The 17947-nt window shown below is 43.3% G+C and overlaps 2 protein-coding genes across 3 annotated transcripts; both read left to right on the forward strand.

The window, feature by feature from the left end:
* Window positions 1–1760: 1760 nt before the first annotated feature.
* Window positions 1761–7129, forward strand: ube2d4 (ubiquitin conjugating enzyme E2 D4). Its single transcript, XM_079738552.1, has 7 exons — window positions 1761–2015; window positions 2961–3024; window positions 3534–3565; window positions 3669–3746; window positions 3859–3964; window positions 4296–4389; window positions 4503–7129. Exons 1-7 carry the CDS (start codon window positions 1992–1994, stop codon window positions 4546–4548), a joined length of 444 nt encoding a protein of 147 aa, XP_079594678.1. The 5' UTR covers window positions 1761–1991; the 3' UTR covers window positions 4549–7129.
* Window positions 7130–7527: 398 nt separating this feature from the next.
* Window positions 7528–17484, forward strand: dbnlb (drebrin-like b). 2 transcript variants are annotated; one of them, XM_079738459.1, is made up of 15 exons: window positions 7528–7666; window positions 10466–10521; window positions 10878–10990; window positions 11095–11169; window positions 11338–11484; window positions 12657–12734; window positions 12874–13025; window positions 13138–13192; window positions 13359–13424; window positions 13717–13852; window positions 14468–14584; window positions 14847–14921; window positions 15136–15209; window positions 15435–15537; window positions 16224–17484. In XM_079738459.1, exons 1-15 carry the CDS (start codon window positions 7584–7586, stop codon window positions 16358–16360), a joined length of 1467 nt encoding a protein of 488 aa, XP_079594585.1. In that variant the 5' UTR covers window positions 7528–7583; the 3' UTR covers window positions 16361–17484. The 2 variants fall into 2 exon arrangements, with proteins under 2 accessions (XP_079594585.1, XP_079594586.1); XM_079738460.1 differs by lacking the exon at window positions 14468–14584.
* Window positions 17485–17947: the final 463 nt, after the last annotated feature.

The following is a 17947-nucleotide window of genomic DNA, read 5'->3' on the forward strand; positions in this document are numbered from 1 at the left end:
AGCGATGACTTGAGTTTTGGTCTTGGGGGCACCAGTCCTGTAACCAGAACCTCAACTTTAGGCTCTGGTTGGGAATTCCCATTTTCAGGTCAGGGTAAAATGTTACCCAGAAAACAAAGAATTTCTCTGATTCATTTATTTGATTCACCCCAATATCCGGAAGTAAATATGGTGCATGAATGGCGATAGTACACAGTAGCATGCAAACCAGCGTGTATGGGAATTCCAGTGGAAAACTATTGTCTGTTGACTGTTGGAGCCTTTGTGGACCGAGGCTTCAAGCCAACAAAGTGTGGGCCTGCCTGTGTCTAAAAGACTTCATGGTGATAAATGGCCTCTCTCCATGTAGACAAACTCTAAGCACAAGGCCTGGGGTGCGGAGGCCCAGATCTGCTACCTCTGCTGCTGGCTGAATCTGATTACAGGCAGGCCCCGAGGACAGTCAGGTCATTGAGAGCAGAGAGATGAGCAAACAATAAGATATTATCTGAAGGAATCTTCAGCTTTCCAAAGGAAAATGGCCCCTCTCAGTGTCACATTGACGATAGGATCCTCAACCTGACATTGAATCAGCCATTTAAGAAGAATGAACACTGCAACCCATTCATAGATACTCACTAAAATAATGAGAGCTCTTTTTTCAGCCTTGTTTAAGACATATAAAGGAAAGCTCATGAGGCCTTGCGAGACAAGGCTGAGGAGAAATTGGAGCATGCAGCTGACTAAGATGAATATGCCTTTACAATGATCTGGTGTTGAATGGACATTTCAATAGTATTTCTTCTTTGTTATCTACAGTCCCACAAAAGAGCGTGCATGTGTCAGAGTTCTGTTTCCCTGTTTCAATATTGTGCACATGTAAACAAAACGATGTCTTACACATGTGGAAACCATATATGTAACTGATGTAATTTCAGATGAGAGTATGAAAGAATATCCATTATGAGGTTTTTGTTGTAACTTTTCTACATTAGAAATGCAGCTTTACTCTTATTTTATGTCAGTCTTAGTACCTGTCTGTGCTCCCGTTCTTTTCACACAGTGACACCTTGTGGTCAAATAACGCAACCTCTTATGAGAATTACTAAAGTGCACACGTTTTTAATTCTTTAATTTTTTATTACATTTAAGTTTTCATAAAGATTTATTTGAAATTATGGTCCTAAATTTGGTTTTGTTTGGCAATATGGATTATAATTTTAGACAGAAATCGGTGTACAATAACCCACGCACTGGGTGTATTATATTTTCTAACACATTTGATGTCAACCGTCTCGTGAAGTTGCAAACAAAACTTTATGAACAGAGAATAAACTGTGTTGCTGACCTATTTAGTGGATCAAAATATATATATATTTCATATTTCTATATTAAATTATATTTTAATTTGATCCAAAAAATATGTTAGCAACATTTGAAACTGGAACAAGAAATTGGCTTGACGGATAAAGCTTTTATGTCAAAGCTTTTTTGTTTTGTTTTTTACAGTCGTGGCAAAGAGACATTTTACTGAATCTGGCGAATTATGTGTATGTATAATGTACATATATCCTACATATTAAGGAAAAAAGTACTCATTGTGTGTAATTTGTGAACAAAGGAGTGGTAGAATATTTCATCGTATGAAGTGACAAGCTGGTAAATAACTTTGTTGCTTGACAACCGACATCTAATTTGAACTACAACCATGGCGACCTCCAAGAACTCTCGCGACGCTTCACGTCTTGTCTGTCACAGGCCGCAATGAGTGGAGATGATAGGAGAGAAGGGGTGAAATATCTAGGTTGCTCAACAATATCTCAGAATTGACAGTGCTTTTACCCAATATTTTGCTATTTAAAAACACAATCCAAGAGCCTAACATGTGCTGAACGTGTCTCGCCGGTTCAAACAGGTGTCTTTCGGAAAGCAGCACCAGAAACTAAAGTTAAATCGTATGTGTAAAGTGCTAGCGGTTAGCTGTCAAGCTACATAGCATAGCCATCCAGGCAATGGCGTTGAAAAGAATTCAAAAGGTGAGTGTTTTTCTCCTATCATTCCCCCTGTCCCTCCAGCCAGCGTATTCCTCCGAGTCCCCATGTTGAGTGCGTCATGCCGGGTTTGTTTGTTGGCCTGACATCGGTGCCGTGGGCTCCTTTTGGTGGTCAATTTAAGATAATTCACAGACAAAAGAGCAGCTTACCGCGGACGGTATCGCTCCGTTTGCGCATTGCTCGTAATGGTGCATCATTGGGTTTTAGTGGGACGTTTTATTATCTACTCTCATTGCACTGGGATCCACTGTCAACAGCGTAATCGACCACGGTGCGGTAACCATGCACTGTGAAAACCTGAAGGTTTATTTTTGTTTGTGTTTGATGGTATCCATGGGTGTAAAATCCGTCACTCTGGTATAACTTTATTCTCGATGAGGTCTGGAATAAAGAGAATGTATGGTGGTTAGATGGTAGCTATGGGTTGAATGTCAGCTGTGTTGTAAGTTGCCAGATCAAACTCCAATGTCATTGTCGCCATATATGGGAGTGCAAATGGGGCACTGGAGCAGGCCACGGGGTGTATTTATAAAACAGAATAGGCAGCTTCGTGTTCAGAGCTGCTAAATATTGGTACAGCTTGTTATGATAATACATGAATTGTGATGCTTCCTTCCAATCATATATTTTTTTCGAGGCCTGCCAACAAAATCACTTTGGAACAAACAATAGTGTCATGATCATGAATACAATTGGTGAAGTCAAATATATATTTTTTAGTATTTCTAGAATTCCCCTCTAATGTTAACATAACCTGTGTTGAAAATCGTGCGTGTTTGCTGTGTTTGTGATTGGCACAAGGTGACATTATGTTACCTACGACGGGGGATGCTTCTCTCTTCCTCACCTCCTAGAGCTTTAGCTTTAGTGACTAGTCATGATTGTTCAGCCTTGCTCAACCCGACCCGACTTTGTTTTTCTCCTCAGGAACTCACAGACCTGCAGAGAGACCCCCCGGCCCAGTGCTCTGCAGGCCCGCTAGGAGATGACTGTCAGTTTGAACCTTTCACTCTACAGGAGTTTCCATTGTGTATACTAACTGCCTTTATTTTGAAGATGACATTTAAGGGTGGCTTATGGACGATTTGTGCTGCAATTTGTGTTTTTATTATTCATCAAAACGGGGAATATACTAATATTTGCTCTAGTGACAACGTCAGGAAGGTTTTACCTTCTAACATGTGTGGTGATCTCTAGTTTGTCGTTATACTATATTATGTGGCAATATGCAACACCAAGGCTATCTAGTACCCAAGAACCCCAAACATCCAGAGGTGGAATCGTCTAAATTTAGAAAATAACCACAAAATAAATGCATACTATTTTAGCAGTAGGTGTGATACTGTACTTAAGCTTAGTTGGATCGTCTTTAAACGTTTAAGATGGAAAAGGGACTGCTGCTCGTCCACTTTTATAATTGATAATTGCTACTTTAAAAAGAAAATTGCTGAGTCAAATTAAATCAGTTGTGTTAACAAATATTTATTCCTTTCTTTACAGTGTTCCATTGGCAAGCAACTATAATGGGTCCAGTAAGTGATTGTTTTATGTATTTTGTATACTCTATCATTGAATATATATATAAATACCAAAATCATTCCATTAACTCTGACTTCTGCCTTCTCCTGTCCATAGAATGACAGCCCTTATCAGGGGGGAGTGTTCTTCCTCACCATTCACTTCCCCACAGACTACCCCTTCAAACCACCCAAAGTAAGTCAGACCTAATGTCTCTATTGTTTGTCGTCATCCAACTTTTTTTAAATGATGGGAAGTGATAAATCGTTTAACTTGTTAAAATGTCTTCTCTCTTCCGGGTTCACAGGTTGCGTTCACAACAAAAATATACCATCCGAATATTAACAGCAACGGAAGTATTTGTCTGGACATACTGCGATCGCAATGGTCGCCGGCCCTCACCGTGTCAAAAGGTATGCCACGGTGTGCATTGATTATGTTTGTTACCTTAAATGCTCTTCCATGTATTAAATAGAAAAAACTGTCACCCTAGTTGATGTTGAAATTACTTCTTAGTGCGCTGAATAATTAGGACACATTGCGTATCTATATATGTATATATTGTCATACAGTCAATGGTATACTAACTGCTCAGGTAATTGTTTCTTCAATTACCTGAAGATTTATATCAATATATAGATAAGAAATGTGTATGCTTCAGATCCATCAGTATGTGTTTTCTGTTCATCTCAGTGTGATTATGGTAATTCTGTTACATCTCATTACTTCCTGTATCTTTTGTAGTTCTTTTGTCTATTTGCTCTCTGCTCTGTGACCCGAACCCGGACGACCCGCTAGTCCCTGAGATCGCCCATACCTACAAATCTGACCGGGAAAAGTAAGTGTTGCACGGTCCCTTACTTCTGATCACTATAATGAACTCATTGACTGCAAATTGAACTTCACCACTAGAGGGAAGAAGCCGATTATAGTTTGTTGTTTTTTTTACAGGTACAACAGACTAGCAAGAGAATGGACACAGAAATATGCAATGTGAAAAGGCCACTAAAAATCAAATACAAAAAAAAAAGAAGTTTAGGAAAACATATTTGATATTTTAACACAAGGCAAGCAAATTAAGCAAGACATATCTTGGGCAACACACCACCGGTGGAAAAAGGAAGCAATACGAGGTACACTGGCACCTGGCTTCCCTGTGCTGCTGCCATGCTCTATGTGCCATTCTTTGTGACTAGTGGACCGGCCCACCAGGACCCAATGAACTCCTGAAGGCAGTCCCACCACGGAATACTGGAATTCTCCTCCACACAGCGACATGTGCAGACTTTTACTACTGCTATCGTGATTTATTATATTTGTTGTTAAGGCATCACTCTCATCAAGGGCAATGCTATGTTCACTCTTGCTAGAAGTTATTTCGGTTTTTGTTATTCTTTGGCAAACTACTTTGGTCGATTCAGAAGATCGTCAAGTTTTCCCTTATTTCAGAGGTACTGTTTTGTCTCACTTGATGTCTTGTTATTGTATTTACATGTATTCAGTGGCCTTTACTGTTTTATTTTATTATAGTAGATGTGCAATTGCAGTCGGAATGTTAACGTTGAACACAAAATTGTGCATGTTTAATAATAGCAGTTGATTTTTAGCTTTGAAAACAACTGCTCAATGAACACTATCTCTACCTTAGGGCAAATGTGAACAAACTTGAGACGGATTAGATTCATCCCAGACTGCATAAGTGGGAGCAACAGTATTGGAATTAGAATGGACAGCTGCTATTAAAGCTAGGTGCCCCATGTTTCAGCATTGGTGCTTATTAGGTAAAGGCAACGCAAAATCATCTTCCATTCTTCTTGACCACGTCCGCGTTACCCGTCGCATTCAGTATCCATTGACGTCATACACTTATGACGTAAATCATCGCAAAGGAATTAATAATGCTATTATTTTTGACGCAGTACTGTTTGACTGTGCCAATTGCTCCATACACTTGCTCAGGTATCCAGCCAAATCATCAGCCTTTAAAGGAGCACTGCAGTGACCCATGGTGAGTGGAAGTTAATGGTTCCCATACCACCCAACATGTAGAAGAAAAAATACAACCAACCCAGCAAGTGATGACCTAAAATCACTTGGCGTTGTATTTGATTAAGTAGCACGTGTCATGCTTAGTAGGGAATGGCTCAGTTTGAATTCAGCACTCCTAAGGAACTTGTTGGCGACGGGCGCAGCAATCCTTTGTTTCATATCAGTATGCTGCCTGTCCCTTTTCCTCAGGGAGCTTTTCTTTCCCTCACCAAACCCCTGTCGGGTCACCGCAACAGTTAGCTTTATTATTTTCATTTTTATTATTTTTGAACTCTTGGATGTGAATGTGAATGTTTTTCCAACGGCCATCAAGCGGGCCATTGTAGATGTGTTAATGCTACTGTGTTCTAAATGACAACAGTCTTTCATTACTGCGATTATTTTAAAGATGGAAGCAAAGCAAAAGACCTTCAGAATATTGAAGTTAAAAAAATAATGGATTTGTAGATTGCCCTTTTTTTTTCAAAGAAGAGACTTTAATCATGACCAGTTCCTGTTTATATCTAAGGTCGGGGAACTTCACTTGGTGATTTTTGAGGAGCACAGAGCTACTCTGTTTATATATAGCCATGGTTTACAAAAATTGTGTTTTGTTTGCAATACCGTGAGTTGGTAAAATAGTTTGATTGGGTGTCATCAAGAGGTTACTAGTTGTAAAATTGTCTAGCATGTAATTAGATTATGTCAATATAAAGGGAAAGTACAGTTTTATTTTAAAACCAGATTACCATTGGTACTATGTTTTATTCCCAAGGATTTAACAAGATAAATGTGCATTGAAAAGCAGGATGAAAAAAATGATAGAACGTAGGCCATGTTTTCGGCATGAATTATAATTCTTTTAATTGTTAGATTGGGCGCTCAAGGCTAAACTGAATGCCCACAAATATAGGTTATAGACTAAAGACAAGCTCTCCAAATGCAGTGGAGATCCATATGCTGCCAGACCCATTATATAAAAATGATTTGAGTGTTGGAGTATTACAGTAGTACACATTTTGTATGTTTCTGGGGGGTTTGTTTTTATTTATTTATTTATTATGTCCTGTTTTTTTCTTGGTGAGTGCAGCCTTTTTCCATTGTGACAGCCAGCCTGGTGATGCCAACTCCATGCAGAGTGTATTTGTTCAATGTGTTCAACTAGACAGCCTGTGCTTTGGTCTAAACCCCCTCACAGCCATGTGCCGGATATCAGGGATTTCATCACAGTTAATCTGCCTAACATTTCTGATTGAGACATTAGCCTTAACCCCCATTTTATACACAGATAACGTCACTTTAAGTTTACTAGTGTGGCTGCTTCCCCTAAAAGGCTTGATCATTTCACAGTTAACTTGTAAATTGCCAAGAAAACACTAAAGATAAATAATTTTGACTTTGTTTGAAATTCAGGACCAGCTTCCTAACACCATTGACGCTTCTTAAAAAAATGGAATTTGTGCTTGACCTGTCAATGGGGACATCCCTCTCTTTGCATATAAGATATTTAAATAACCATTCATAAATAAAGCTTGTTTTGTTTTAACTGAGTCCTTAACCATTTTGTTGACTCCATTTTACCTAACACACCCTTGCAGCAAGAAAAATAAAATGTTTCAAAGTGAATATGATTATGATCTTCACTTTGATGACTCCTTCAAACCATGATGAATGTATTCACACTGAGGAGGAGTGTGACTCCCCTAAGCAGAACCTTTGAGATGCCAATGTGTCTGTGGGTCTACGACAGCAGTCTTAAGGCAACCGACTGTTCCCAGTCAAATGGCTTCAATATATGAATTATTAAAAAAGAAATGCACAACAAATGCAAGCACCTCCTTTGGTTGAGGACCGGTCATGTCCGGACGTCCTGTGGCGATAGACCCTATCTGCTGCTGCTGCTGCTGGCTGCTGGTCACACACGACCCAGCTTCCTGTATCCTCATCACCTCGGCCACTCCTCCCTGTAGCTAGCTGGCTAGCTATACCCAAGCGAGCAACACAATGGCTGTCAACCTCAGCAAAAACGGCCCAGCCTTGACGGCTGCCTATAAAGAAGTGGTGGATGAGAAGTCCAGCACCAACTGGTAAGATGGGATTTATTGTTCCGCGCTTTGTTGCCTTTTAGATAAGGAAGAAGGTTGGCTGTCGTCGGGCTAGCGAAACGAGTAACTTCTCGACCTGCTCGTACTCCTCCTTTCCGACTCTGGCTTGGTTTGATTTATGCTCCAACACCGTATCCACTCTTAATTGGATATGTGAATGATGATCATCATTTGATTATAGTATCAAATAATAAGTGGGATTACTTGGATCAGCAGCGACGTGGCTGATGTCGGCTAGCTTACTGATTCATTCACGGAAGTCGGGGATCAGTCCAAGTGGCGTTCATTATAGATCAACAGTTAACCTAACATGTGCTGCTCTTTGGGGCTTAAAGACATCTCGGATCAAGTGTCCATCGGTAAAGCTGTGTGAGTTACCAGAACTACGCAGTGTTTAATTACTGTGGCTCCAGAGTGAGTAACCGTATGAACTTCCCCCCCCCCCCCCCCAGCTCCTCTCCCCTGAGGTCGACTTGAAGCCTGACTGTCGGTATTTAGAAACGACCTGGTTTAATTAATCGTGGATAACAACTGCCTTGGGGTTTGTTTCTCAAGATTTTCAGAGCTTGGCAGACGTGGCACGATGGCAGTGCCTGAATGAACACATAACTTGTTAGAGCTGTTCATAAACATAACTTACAGCTGGAGTACTATGCTTTGTAGGTGGCAGGTAGTTATGTTTTGATTTGTGACTTGACTTATCTGAGATCCTAGATGCAAGAAAACATAGGTTTTTACTATAACCTGTTTGAAACAGTTTGTCATGATGAGTGCACATCCACATACAACTTTATTAAGGGCTTTTGCATGTACAATTGCATGTGCATTGAAAGAAAATGAAGTCGGAATATAACTCTACAACCTCATTCATAGTTCTTCTAGATCCGGTGTGAAGACCTGACAGTTACAGGAAATTCAATACTGTTTCTGTAGAAAGGTGGTTTCAGGTAGTGACATTTCACCAATCTATCCAAGCCTTTACATGATGTGCAACTTGAAACATAAGGCATAATATAATGTGAAACTGCATGTTTTGCAGGAACTGAGTCGCATTGTAAAATATTCAAGTACCGTTTCAAATGACCTGCATGTTAGTCAATGCTAGTGATAGTGAGATTGTTATCAATAAAATCACATCCAATACCTGATATATTCAACAAATAAAAAAGGCTGGCCAGCCCGTACCTCTCTTTGTTATCAAGAATCTTACTATTGAGCCTCCCTAAAGCCACTCAGCCAGCCAAGATACGCGAGTTGGATCACAATTTTGCATAGCCAGTGCAAAATTGTGCACAGCCAGTGCAAAAAATGTTTGCACAGCTAGTGCAAAAACTGCAAAAAAAAAAGGGTAAAGAATGCTGTGATAGAGATTTTTGAATTCTGAAAGTCTGCCACCCACTTATTGGGTTTGGGGATTTGGCCGGTTTGTTAAGGCCCCAGCTTAATTGTTTTCTCCGTCAGTGTCTAGGTATATATCAGCCATGATTTGTACTCATCCACTCTTGAACTGTGCAAGAGTGGGTGAGTTAGTTCCGATATTGGGTAGTAAGGGATTAAATGTCATGCATTATATTCCAAACGAGTGTAGAGCAGGTGCCTTAACTCTACCTTGGTTTGTGCAATCCAGGTAAACCAATACAAACTGCCCTGGTTAGGTAGATTCCTCCAGCAGTAACCGCAGACAAAACAATCCAAAGGTTTAGATTCTGTGTTCCTCCCCACTGTGAATGCTCTAGTACTTAGAGACTGAGGCACGAATTTAAGAGTTCTGTGTGATTGAGAGTGGCTGCTTTATAGGCAGGGCGATATTCTGAACGCCGAGCAACATTTCAATAAGTTGCGAGGGTAATTGTTGGAGGGTGTATTTTTTTTGTCCCTGATTTGAACGCAGCAGCAGATTTGTGTGTTTGCATGCTCACGGACTGAGACTGAGAGGCGAGCAGTTTATATTCTTGAATGATGAATGTCCTGGTTCTTGTGGGGAATGTTGGATATAGCTGGACTGTTTATTGCTTCAACCCACCTGTTGCAATGGGACCGGCTGAGGGAAAGGGACATTTTGTTTAGCTCTCGTTCTATGTACATTCGTCCAACCAGAAACTGAGCACTTAATTTTGATTCAGAAGTTAATGCTAAGGCTGTGTCCTAATCAGTTGAACAACACCCCCTCCTACACTTGCCCTCGCAACCTATTGAAATGTTGCTCTGCACTCAGAATTCAGACTCATCACACTTCCCTAAAACGCAGCCACTATCTTCGCTCAGAACTCTTACTGTACTGCCTTACTCTCTTAAGTCTGTGAGCATGTCCTGTTGCATGTTACACAGCATGGAAAATTGTTTAATTGCTTGTTTGTGGTCAATATTAGAGACAGCCACCTAGTCAGGGCATTTCTGATGCACTTTCCTGGGTTGGACCAATCAAAGATGTGTATATGTATATATATATATAAGATGGGAGCTGCTAACCACTAGTTTAAAATCATGGCTGGTTAACATCTCGACATAGACAATTTACGATTGACCCGGGGTCTTAATAAATTGGCCAAATCGTTTAAGGCGAGAATATCCTCTAACCTAATTATGTAATTAAATGACTTCAAATATTATACTTGGATGTTGTTCTTATATAATCACTAATAATCATCACTAGGTCTTTTCGTTTTTATCTTAATCTGAACTAGTCCATTCTCCTAAACTCTTCTGTAGAGTACAATTGCATCTTGCTATACATTAAAACCATTCATCACTACTTTGTTCTAAATCTTTTTTCATTTTCAGGGCCTTGTTCACCTATGAGGGAAACAGTAATGATATCCGCTTGGCAGAAAAGGGTGGTGAGTATTGGTCAAGCTTGCATTGGCTGTTTTCACTTTGATATTGGCAGTGGGTGCTGATGAATGCATGCATCAGTGTAGAGTCACTTTGACCTTCCTATTGGGTTGGGCGATTTCCCGATTTGACAGTATATCACAGTAGTATACAAATATGACCGTGTCCAATATCAATACAGTCTCAAAAAAGGTAGAGCTACAGCCTACGGGTAGACTGTAAACATTGGGTCTGGAACCCAGAACCTGCTAATCTAACAGCAGCCTAACCACTAGACTATCCCGACCCCTGTTATTCATACATCTTCCCAAAGTCACACATTCTCTCCATTTATCTTTGCCTCTTGGATCTTTCTTCTCAGATGGAGGACTGGAGGAGTTGGTGGAGGAACTCAACAGTGGAAAGATGATGTACGCCTTCTGCCGAGTCGAAGATCCAAATTCTGGCCTGCCGAAATACGTCCTCATCAACTGGGTGGGTGACCCAATGTCCCATCGTACACGCACCCCTTCCCTCTGTTAAGCAGCAGTCTTCAGCTCGGCGCGTGTTGATGACTAACGCTGGTTCTGATCTTGCAGACAGGAGAAGGCGTGAAGGATGCGAGGAAAGGAGCGTGTGCCAACCACGTCAGCTCAATGTCCAACTTCCTCAAGGTGACACTCATATGTTCCTAACGGTCCAGAATGCCACCCCCACAACTCTAGGAATAGAATAATAATGCAACGTACGCCTTGCGCATCAGTTTTTTTTATCGGCGCGGTAATCAGACTTTACGATGACGTGTGTATTTTTAAAGCGGGAAGTGATGTGTTGTTTCCCAGGGAGCCCATGTCACCATCAACGCGCGGGCAGAAGAGGATGTGGAGCCAGAGGTCATTATAGAGAAGGTGGCCAAGGCCTCGGGGGCCAACTACAGCTTCCATAAGGAACCCAAGCGCTTCCAGGACTCCGGCCCTCAGGGGCCCGTGGTAGGTCCTCATCCCACAGAATGTGATGCCTCTGTGTTTGAGTCAAATGACAGCCAGTCGCCCAAAGGAGGGCTGTGTCAGATTGTCCCGGGTTGTGCCTTAAGCTGTTTGTTTACAATGTGGTTCAACGACGTTTGCACCGCAAATAAGTTGAGTAATTACCTGCGTGGGCTGGGAGCCTATTTCAAACTGATTTATTTAACCTGTAGTGTAGTATGAGTGAAATAGCCAAAAAAAAATCATTGTGTGTATTCGATACATACATCAATTAAGATCTCCGGTGTTGCTTTAACACTGTTTCCACACAGTAGGCTTAGTCATAGTTAGATTGATGGCTTTGGTGGACCAACATCAGCAAAGACAACATTGAGGTTTCATACATGCCATGCATATGAAATGCATGCCTTCTGAAAAGTTGAACCATTCATCGTCTAGACAGACGCCATTTATCATGGCTGCCCGTTCGACTCCGCGCTAAGACAGGGGTGAATCGCAGTATGCGTGCCTGTCTGATTGGGTCATCTCCGTATGTTTTCACAGCCCTGGGCATGTTGTTCAGAGTGTTACATAGGACTCTCCTCATTCCGTCGGCGTGGAATGAGGTTATTTAGTGCCGTCGACCTGTCCTTACCTGCCCGCAGCATAGCCCATCTGTGGATTCAGCAGTCCTGCATGCATCTGTGTAAAATGGCTCCTTGGACAAGCAAGCGGGGAGGACCTGCCTTGTTGTAATCATGAAATATTTGAATTGATTTACATTTGCATTTTACCTTTTAGGGCATTTAGCAGACGCTTTTATCCAAAGCGACTTACAATAAGTACATTTGAGGAAAGAGAAACAACATATCTCTGTCGGTACAGAAAGGATGTCAATAGAACAAAGTGCCAAGCACTATCAATCATAAGGTTAACACATTCCCTGTATACAACAAAGATAACTGGGATAAGCCGTTCAAACATTGAATAAATGCCTAAGAAGGGTGTTTTTAGGAGCTGGTGAGCGACCCTACGGTCCTGATACCGGCAGGGAGCTCGTTCCGCCGTCGCGGTGCCAAAACAAAGAAAAAAAAAAAAAAGTGTTTGGAATGTGCGGTGCCACCAGTGTCTATATTTAGATTTCAATCTCAACTTCCTCTTGCCTTTTTCTTTTCTCTCCTTCTCCTACATTCCAGGGCTCTGTGTACCAGAAGACCAACGCCATGTCAGAGATCAAAAAGATAAACAAGGACAACTTCTGGGCCCAGGCCGAGGTACAGTTCTGTCTTGTACCGCCTCGAGTGCACCATCCCCTTCACATAACCCCAACCCCGCAACAACCCTGCAGGCGGGACCCCTGAAGTGACGTCTGTGGCGCCCGGTCGCGGGGCGGCGGCGGCCTGTGTTTTGCAGAAAGACGAGGAGAAGCGGCGTGCCGAGGAGAAGGTGAAGGCGGCGGACGAGCGGCAGAAGCTGGACCGGGAGCGGAAGGACAGGGAGACGCACGAGTCCACCCTGAGGGACCAGAGGGACCGGGAGAGGAGCTCCCAGATCGACCAGCAGAAGTAGGCCCCCCGCGGCCCCCGAGTGACTCCATCCACCACCATGAGCTCGGGTCGTTTGAAGTTTCTTCATTTAAAGTTTCTAATTTGAATTTGTCATTGTGTTGCTCCACAGGAAGTATCAGCAGCAGCAGGAAGTTGAGTGCCGAGATCGTGAGAAGCCACAAGTGGTGAGTACTCTCGCCGATAGACTAGTTTATAAGAATGTGGCCATGAAGGGACACGAATTCACGGGGAACTGACTTGATCGTAAAGCAAGTGGAAATATCCCCCGTTAACAAAGAGGCTTGTTTAGCATGTAGCTGATGTGTGTGGTGCCACTGTTGACCTTGTCAGGAGGAGGAGGAGGAGAAGGCATCAGCAAAGACAGTGAAACGAGGGCTGTCTGTGGAGAAGGCCAACGTGAGTTCCTCCCTAGCGCCTTAGCGTCACTCTCCGGTCTCCGCACCTTCCATTTCCTGCCCGCTCCAGACAGGAACTGTCTATTTAGCAACGGTGTCCTGCTTAACGCCAACTTTGACCACTGTTTAATTCATGTCTGTCTGTGACTTTTAACACCACTAACCTTACCAACGCCAGCTGAGCAGTCGACTCCTTCTCTGGGTTTCTTGCGGGACGGTCTGGTGAGGCGTTTCCACACTCAGACTCGTGTGCTGCTCTTCATTTGATTTTGATTTGTTCATTTATTCTTCAGGAAGCCGCCTCGCTCATCTCCCAGAGGTCCCAGAACCCCAGGGAGATGTTCAAGCAGAGGGAGATGGGGAGGGCCCCAGTGGAGACGGAGGCCCCTACCGCGGGCCCAACCGCCGCCATGGCCCCGGCCAGCCCAGGTAGCACCTCGCAGTCGCTCGGGCCCCGCAGTAGAACGGAACCTCGTTAGCACTGGACCTCGTTAGAACTTAACCTCGTTAGAACTGGACCTCGTTAGAACTTAACCTCGTTAGAACTGGACCTCGTTAGAACTGGACCTCGTTAGAATGTAACCTCGTTAGAACTGGACCTCTTTAGAACTGGACCTCGTTAGAATGTAACCTCGTTAGAACTGGACCTCGTTAGAACTGGACCTCGTTAGAACTGGACCTCGTTAGAATGTAACCTCGTTAGAACTTAACCTTGTTAGAACTGGACCTCGTTAGAACGTAACCTTGTTAGAACTGGACCTCGTTAGAACGTAACCTTGTTAGAACTGGACCTCGTTAGAATGTAACCTCATTAGAACTGGACCTCGTTAGAACTGGACCTCGTTAGAACTGGACCTCGTTAGAACTGGACCTCGGGGCCTTGTTTCAGTAGTCCGGTTTGATATTCTATTCTCTTTTATTGTCTGATTACTACATCATTCATGTAGCTGCTGGTCTTCCGGCCTCCTCCCTCTGTGCGGTGTCTCTCTCTCCCTCTCTTGTATCTCCTCCTTGGTTACCTCCTGGGGTCTCTCTGTCTTCCAGGGCGCCTGCAAAGCCCCTTCCTCTTTAAGCCGTCCTACGAACCGGAGCGGACCAGCCCCGCCCCGCGGCAGGCGTCTCCCGCCCCCCCCAGCCCGGCGGCCCCCGTCCTTCCCACCGGTTAGCCTCCTGGGTTCATAACACAAAGATCATCCGTCACATTGAAACCAGTCCATGTCATCGTATTTGCTTCCCTTTTCCCTTCTTGTATGGAACGTCTTCCCTCTGGTATTTCGTGAGACGTTCGGTTTTCATCCGTGTCACCCATGGCTCGCATGCTGGCATAAGGTCCGGTTGGCGCTTGTGTGTCCCAAGTCATCCACATGCATGTTGTGTCTCATCGTGTGTGTGTGGTGTGTGTGTGTTTGTGTGGCGTGATAAGAACCGGATGTGGATGAGAGCCAGTCCAGATTTGAGTATGACGAGCAGGAGATCGTCCCACAAGAACCCTGGAAAGGTGGGGCCCCGCGCCTTGACCCCTCACACACAACACTCACTAGAGCGATGGCTTGCCTCCTCACCCCATTGTTTTGGTTTTGTTATTTATTCATTTCACACCCCTGGACCAACGCATTGCATGTACGGAGTGCTCCTTCTGCCCCCTGCTGGTGGGATTGGGGAACTGCTGCCGTGCATACGCTCACTGACCACGTTCTGTCTCCGTTGACCAGAGGAGGAGCCAGCTGCAGAGCCCTACCCTGCCCAGGAGCCTGAGCAGAGGGGTCTCTACGAGGAGCCGCCACAGGTGATGACCGGGGGTGTACCCCTTTAGCTCCCAGCAAGAGATTCGGACGAATTAATGAATGAACATCAACAGTACAACTTCAAATGCTGTGTGTGTGTGTGTGTGTGTGTGTGTGTGTGTGTGTGTGTGTGTGTGTGTGTGTGTGTGTGTGTGTGTGTGTGTGTGTGTGTGTGTGTGTGTGTGTGTGTGTGTGTGTGTGTGTGTGTGTGTGTGTGTGTTCGCCAGGTGGTGGAGGAGATCAGCAGCTACGATGTGAGCCCCGGGCAGACCCCCGAGGAGAGCCCTGACCGGGGGCTCAGTGCCAGGGCTCTCTATGATTACCAGGCCGGTGGGTGTCCACAGGATCGGGTTACATCGTGCAGTCGATTCGGTTTTGGATTTCAGTGTTACCCGCTTGTTTTTCTTTTCATTCAAGGACAATGAAATGTGCTGATAAAGTTAGCCATGTGGAGGCCTTTTGCCCGCGCGAAAGACAAACGTTATTTGGTGTTCTATCGCATTGTTTGAGAGTCCAAACCAAACCACGCAGTTATTATCGTTAGGTGATTTCACCTTCCAGGTTTTTTAGCAGTGCACTGAAATACATTTGACCTTTCAGATCCTTCGGTTCAATTCCTTCTGCATCTTTAGAAATGCGTTGCGCTTTTCATTCAGCTGTCCCTTTATTTGTTTCCAACCATTTACATTTTTTTAAATGGTGCAGATGTTAACATTGTTTACTCCATTTAGGCTTTTGAACTCTGTTCAAATCCCTTCACTTGATTTAAGCCATTTAACGTTTCTTTATGTCTTAATCTATGTGGCTTTATTAAAACATATTTTCAACCTCACATTGTACTACGGCACTTACCGCATTTTCTGCAGGAAATAGATTTTCTAGTTAATTATAAGGTTAAAAGCTTTGTGTGTGTGTGTGTGTGTGTGTGTGTGTGTGTGTGTGGTGTGGAGTGTAACTGGACAACATGGCGGCGGCGGTGTATTAACGGAGGGTCTCTTTGTTCGTTCTCCGAGCAGCCGACGACACGGAGATCTCGTTCGACCCTGATGACATCATCACGGGCATCGAGATGATCGACGAGGGCTGGTGGCGTGGCTACAGCCCCGACGGCCACTTCGGCATGTTCCCCGCCAACTACGTGGAGATGGTGTGAGCCCCGGCCGTCCCCCCCCCCCCCCCCCCAAGACCCCCCAGTGGTACCACACACACCCTTCTCCTAGTGGGCTGGAGCCCGATCAGAACCCGCTGAGGGGAAGCGACCGTCCACGTTATTGACTAACGATGGACGGGGTCGCTGGAAGGTAAAAAATCATGGGGACAGATTTTAAGAAGGTAATATTGCTCGAGAACAAAAAAAAATTATATTGTAATGTCAATGTTGTAAATCATGGATGGAATAGCTTAGGGTTTTCCACCGGGAAACCCGCCCCCCCCCCCCCATGATCTGTCACGATCACTCACCCGGTGTCTTTACCTGTTGTTGTGATGCGGTAAAATGTCAGCCTTTATTCATACGACTTAAATTCCATTTGCAGCATTGATCACACACTTGTAGTTGACATTCCTTCTGTGAACTCATTTTTGCTCTGGGTTCAGTCTGACAATAGCAGTCGCTCCTTTCTATTTCAGGAAATAAAAGAGTCTTAATGGGGCTTCTGCTACGGCGTAATCTCTTGCTTTTTTTTGGCCTTTCGTCCCTGAAAGATTGAATTTAACTTCCACTTGTGTTTCTGTTTTTCGTGAAGATAGTCTTTATTGAGCTTGAATCTTATGGGAATTGCAGAACAACGATTAGCTGATGGTTGCAGTTTCAAACCGTTCATGAGATGGTGTTTGGTGATATGTAAATAAAAGCGTCCCTTTACTTTGGGTTATGAGGTGGTCGGTTTCCAGTGGTCGCTGAGTTTCCATCTTATCTTTGTGTACATATCAAAGACCTTGAAACCATCGTTGGCGTATTTGTTGAGTTTACTCCTATAGCTTGGGGATCGATTCAGGTCAACTGTTTCACATGACTGACTGCCATGAGTGAGGGGATTTAAATGAAGTGGTATCCTATGTCATATTTTATGTGAAATATTAATTTGTAAAATTAATTTAAATGGACACACTCGAAGTACACCAATTGAAGCTAAATTCATTTGCAAATGTTAAAAAGATAATTTGTCTTAAGGGGCATGATTCACCTGCATTATTCTTTCTTTGTTTTTCCAGAGTATATTGTAACGCAAAGACATTCATAATAAAATATTAAAAGTCTCAATGTTGTTTTTAAAAGCTGTACCTTCGATATGTACATCGACTGCCTTGCATTGAGTCACAGAAGGAGTTGCTTTATGATGGGTTTCCTGGAACCAGGCCACAGCGCTGAACAATTTGGGTTTTCACCCTGGTTTCAATTTCAAGTCAAATAATTTCACTTTTATTTCCCACATCCTTTGCAGCACTCGTTTTGACAGTGTGCTTAAATCTTCTCGTTCAGATGTAGCCCTTGATAAAATCACCTGACAGGATTCATGCATGAGTGTCTATATCATATCGTGTTTTTTTTAATCACATGCACACTGGTATGATTTCAACATGTTTTAAATTGACGTCATGTATCTCTCATGAAAATGCACAAATTGGACACTTAGTCAGAGTTTTGTTTATTTGCAAATTCATTCGGTGCTAGATTTATACTTTCATCCATAATGCAAATGATAGGCTTCCAACGAAGACGAAAAGTATTTTGAGTCAT

The sequence above is a fragment of the Pollachius pollachius genome (genome assembly GCF_949987615.1).
Source record: "Pollachius pollachius genome assembly, chromosome: 1".
NCBI classification, from domain to species: Eukaryota; Metazoa; Chordata; class Actinopteri; order Gadiformes; family Gadidae; genus Pollachius; species Pollachius pollachius.

Excerpts from the sequence above, each read along its gene's own strand:
- dbnlb (XM_079738459.1), top strand. The coding sequence starts at position 7,584 with ATGGCTGTCAACCTCAGCAAAAACGGCCCAGCCTTGACGGCTGCCTAT. Across the intron at positions 12,735-12,873 it reads ACTTCTGGGCCCAGGCCGAG|AAAGACGAGGAGAAGCGGCG; the intron begins GTACAGTTCTGT and ends TGTGTTTTGCAG. Across the intron at positions 13,425-13,716 it reads TGTCTGTGGAGAAGGCCAAC|GAAGCCGCCTCGCTCATCTC; the intron begins GTGAGTTCCTCC and ends TTTATTCTTCAG.
- ube2d4 (XM_079738552.1), top strand. The coding sequence starts at position 1,992 with ATGGCGTTGAAAAGAATTCAAAAG. Across the intron at positions 3,566-3,668 it reads AAGCAACTATAATGGGTCCA|AATGACAGCCCTTATCAGGG; the intron begins GTAAGTGATTGT and ends TCCTGTCCATAG. Across the intron at positions 3,747-3,858 it reads ACCCCTTCAAACCACCCAAA|GTTGCGTTCACAACAAAAAT; the intron begins GTAAGTCAGACC and ends CCGGGTTCACAG.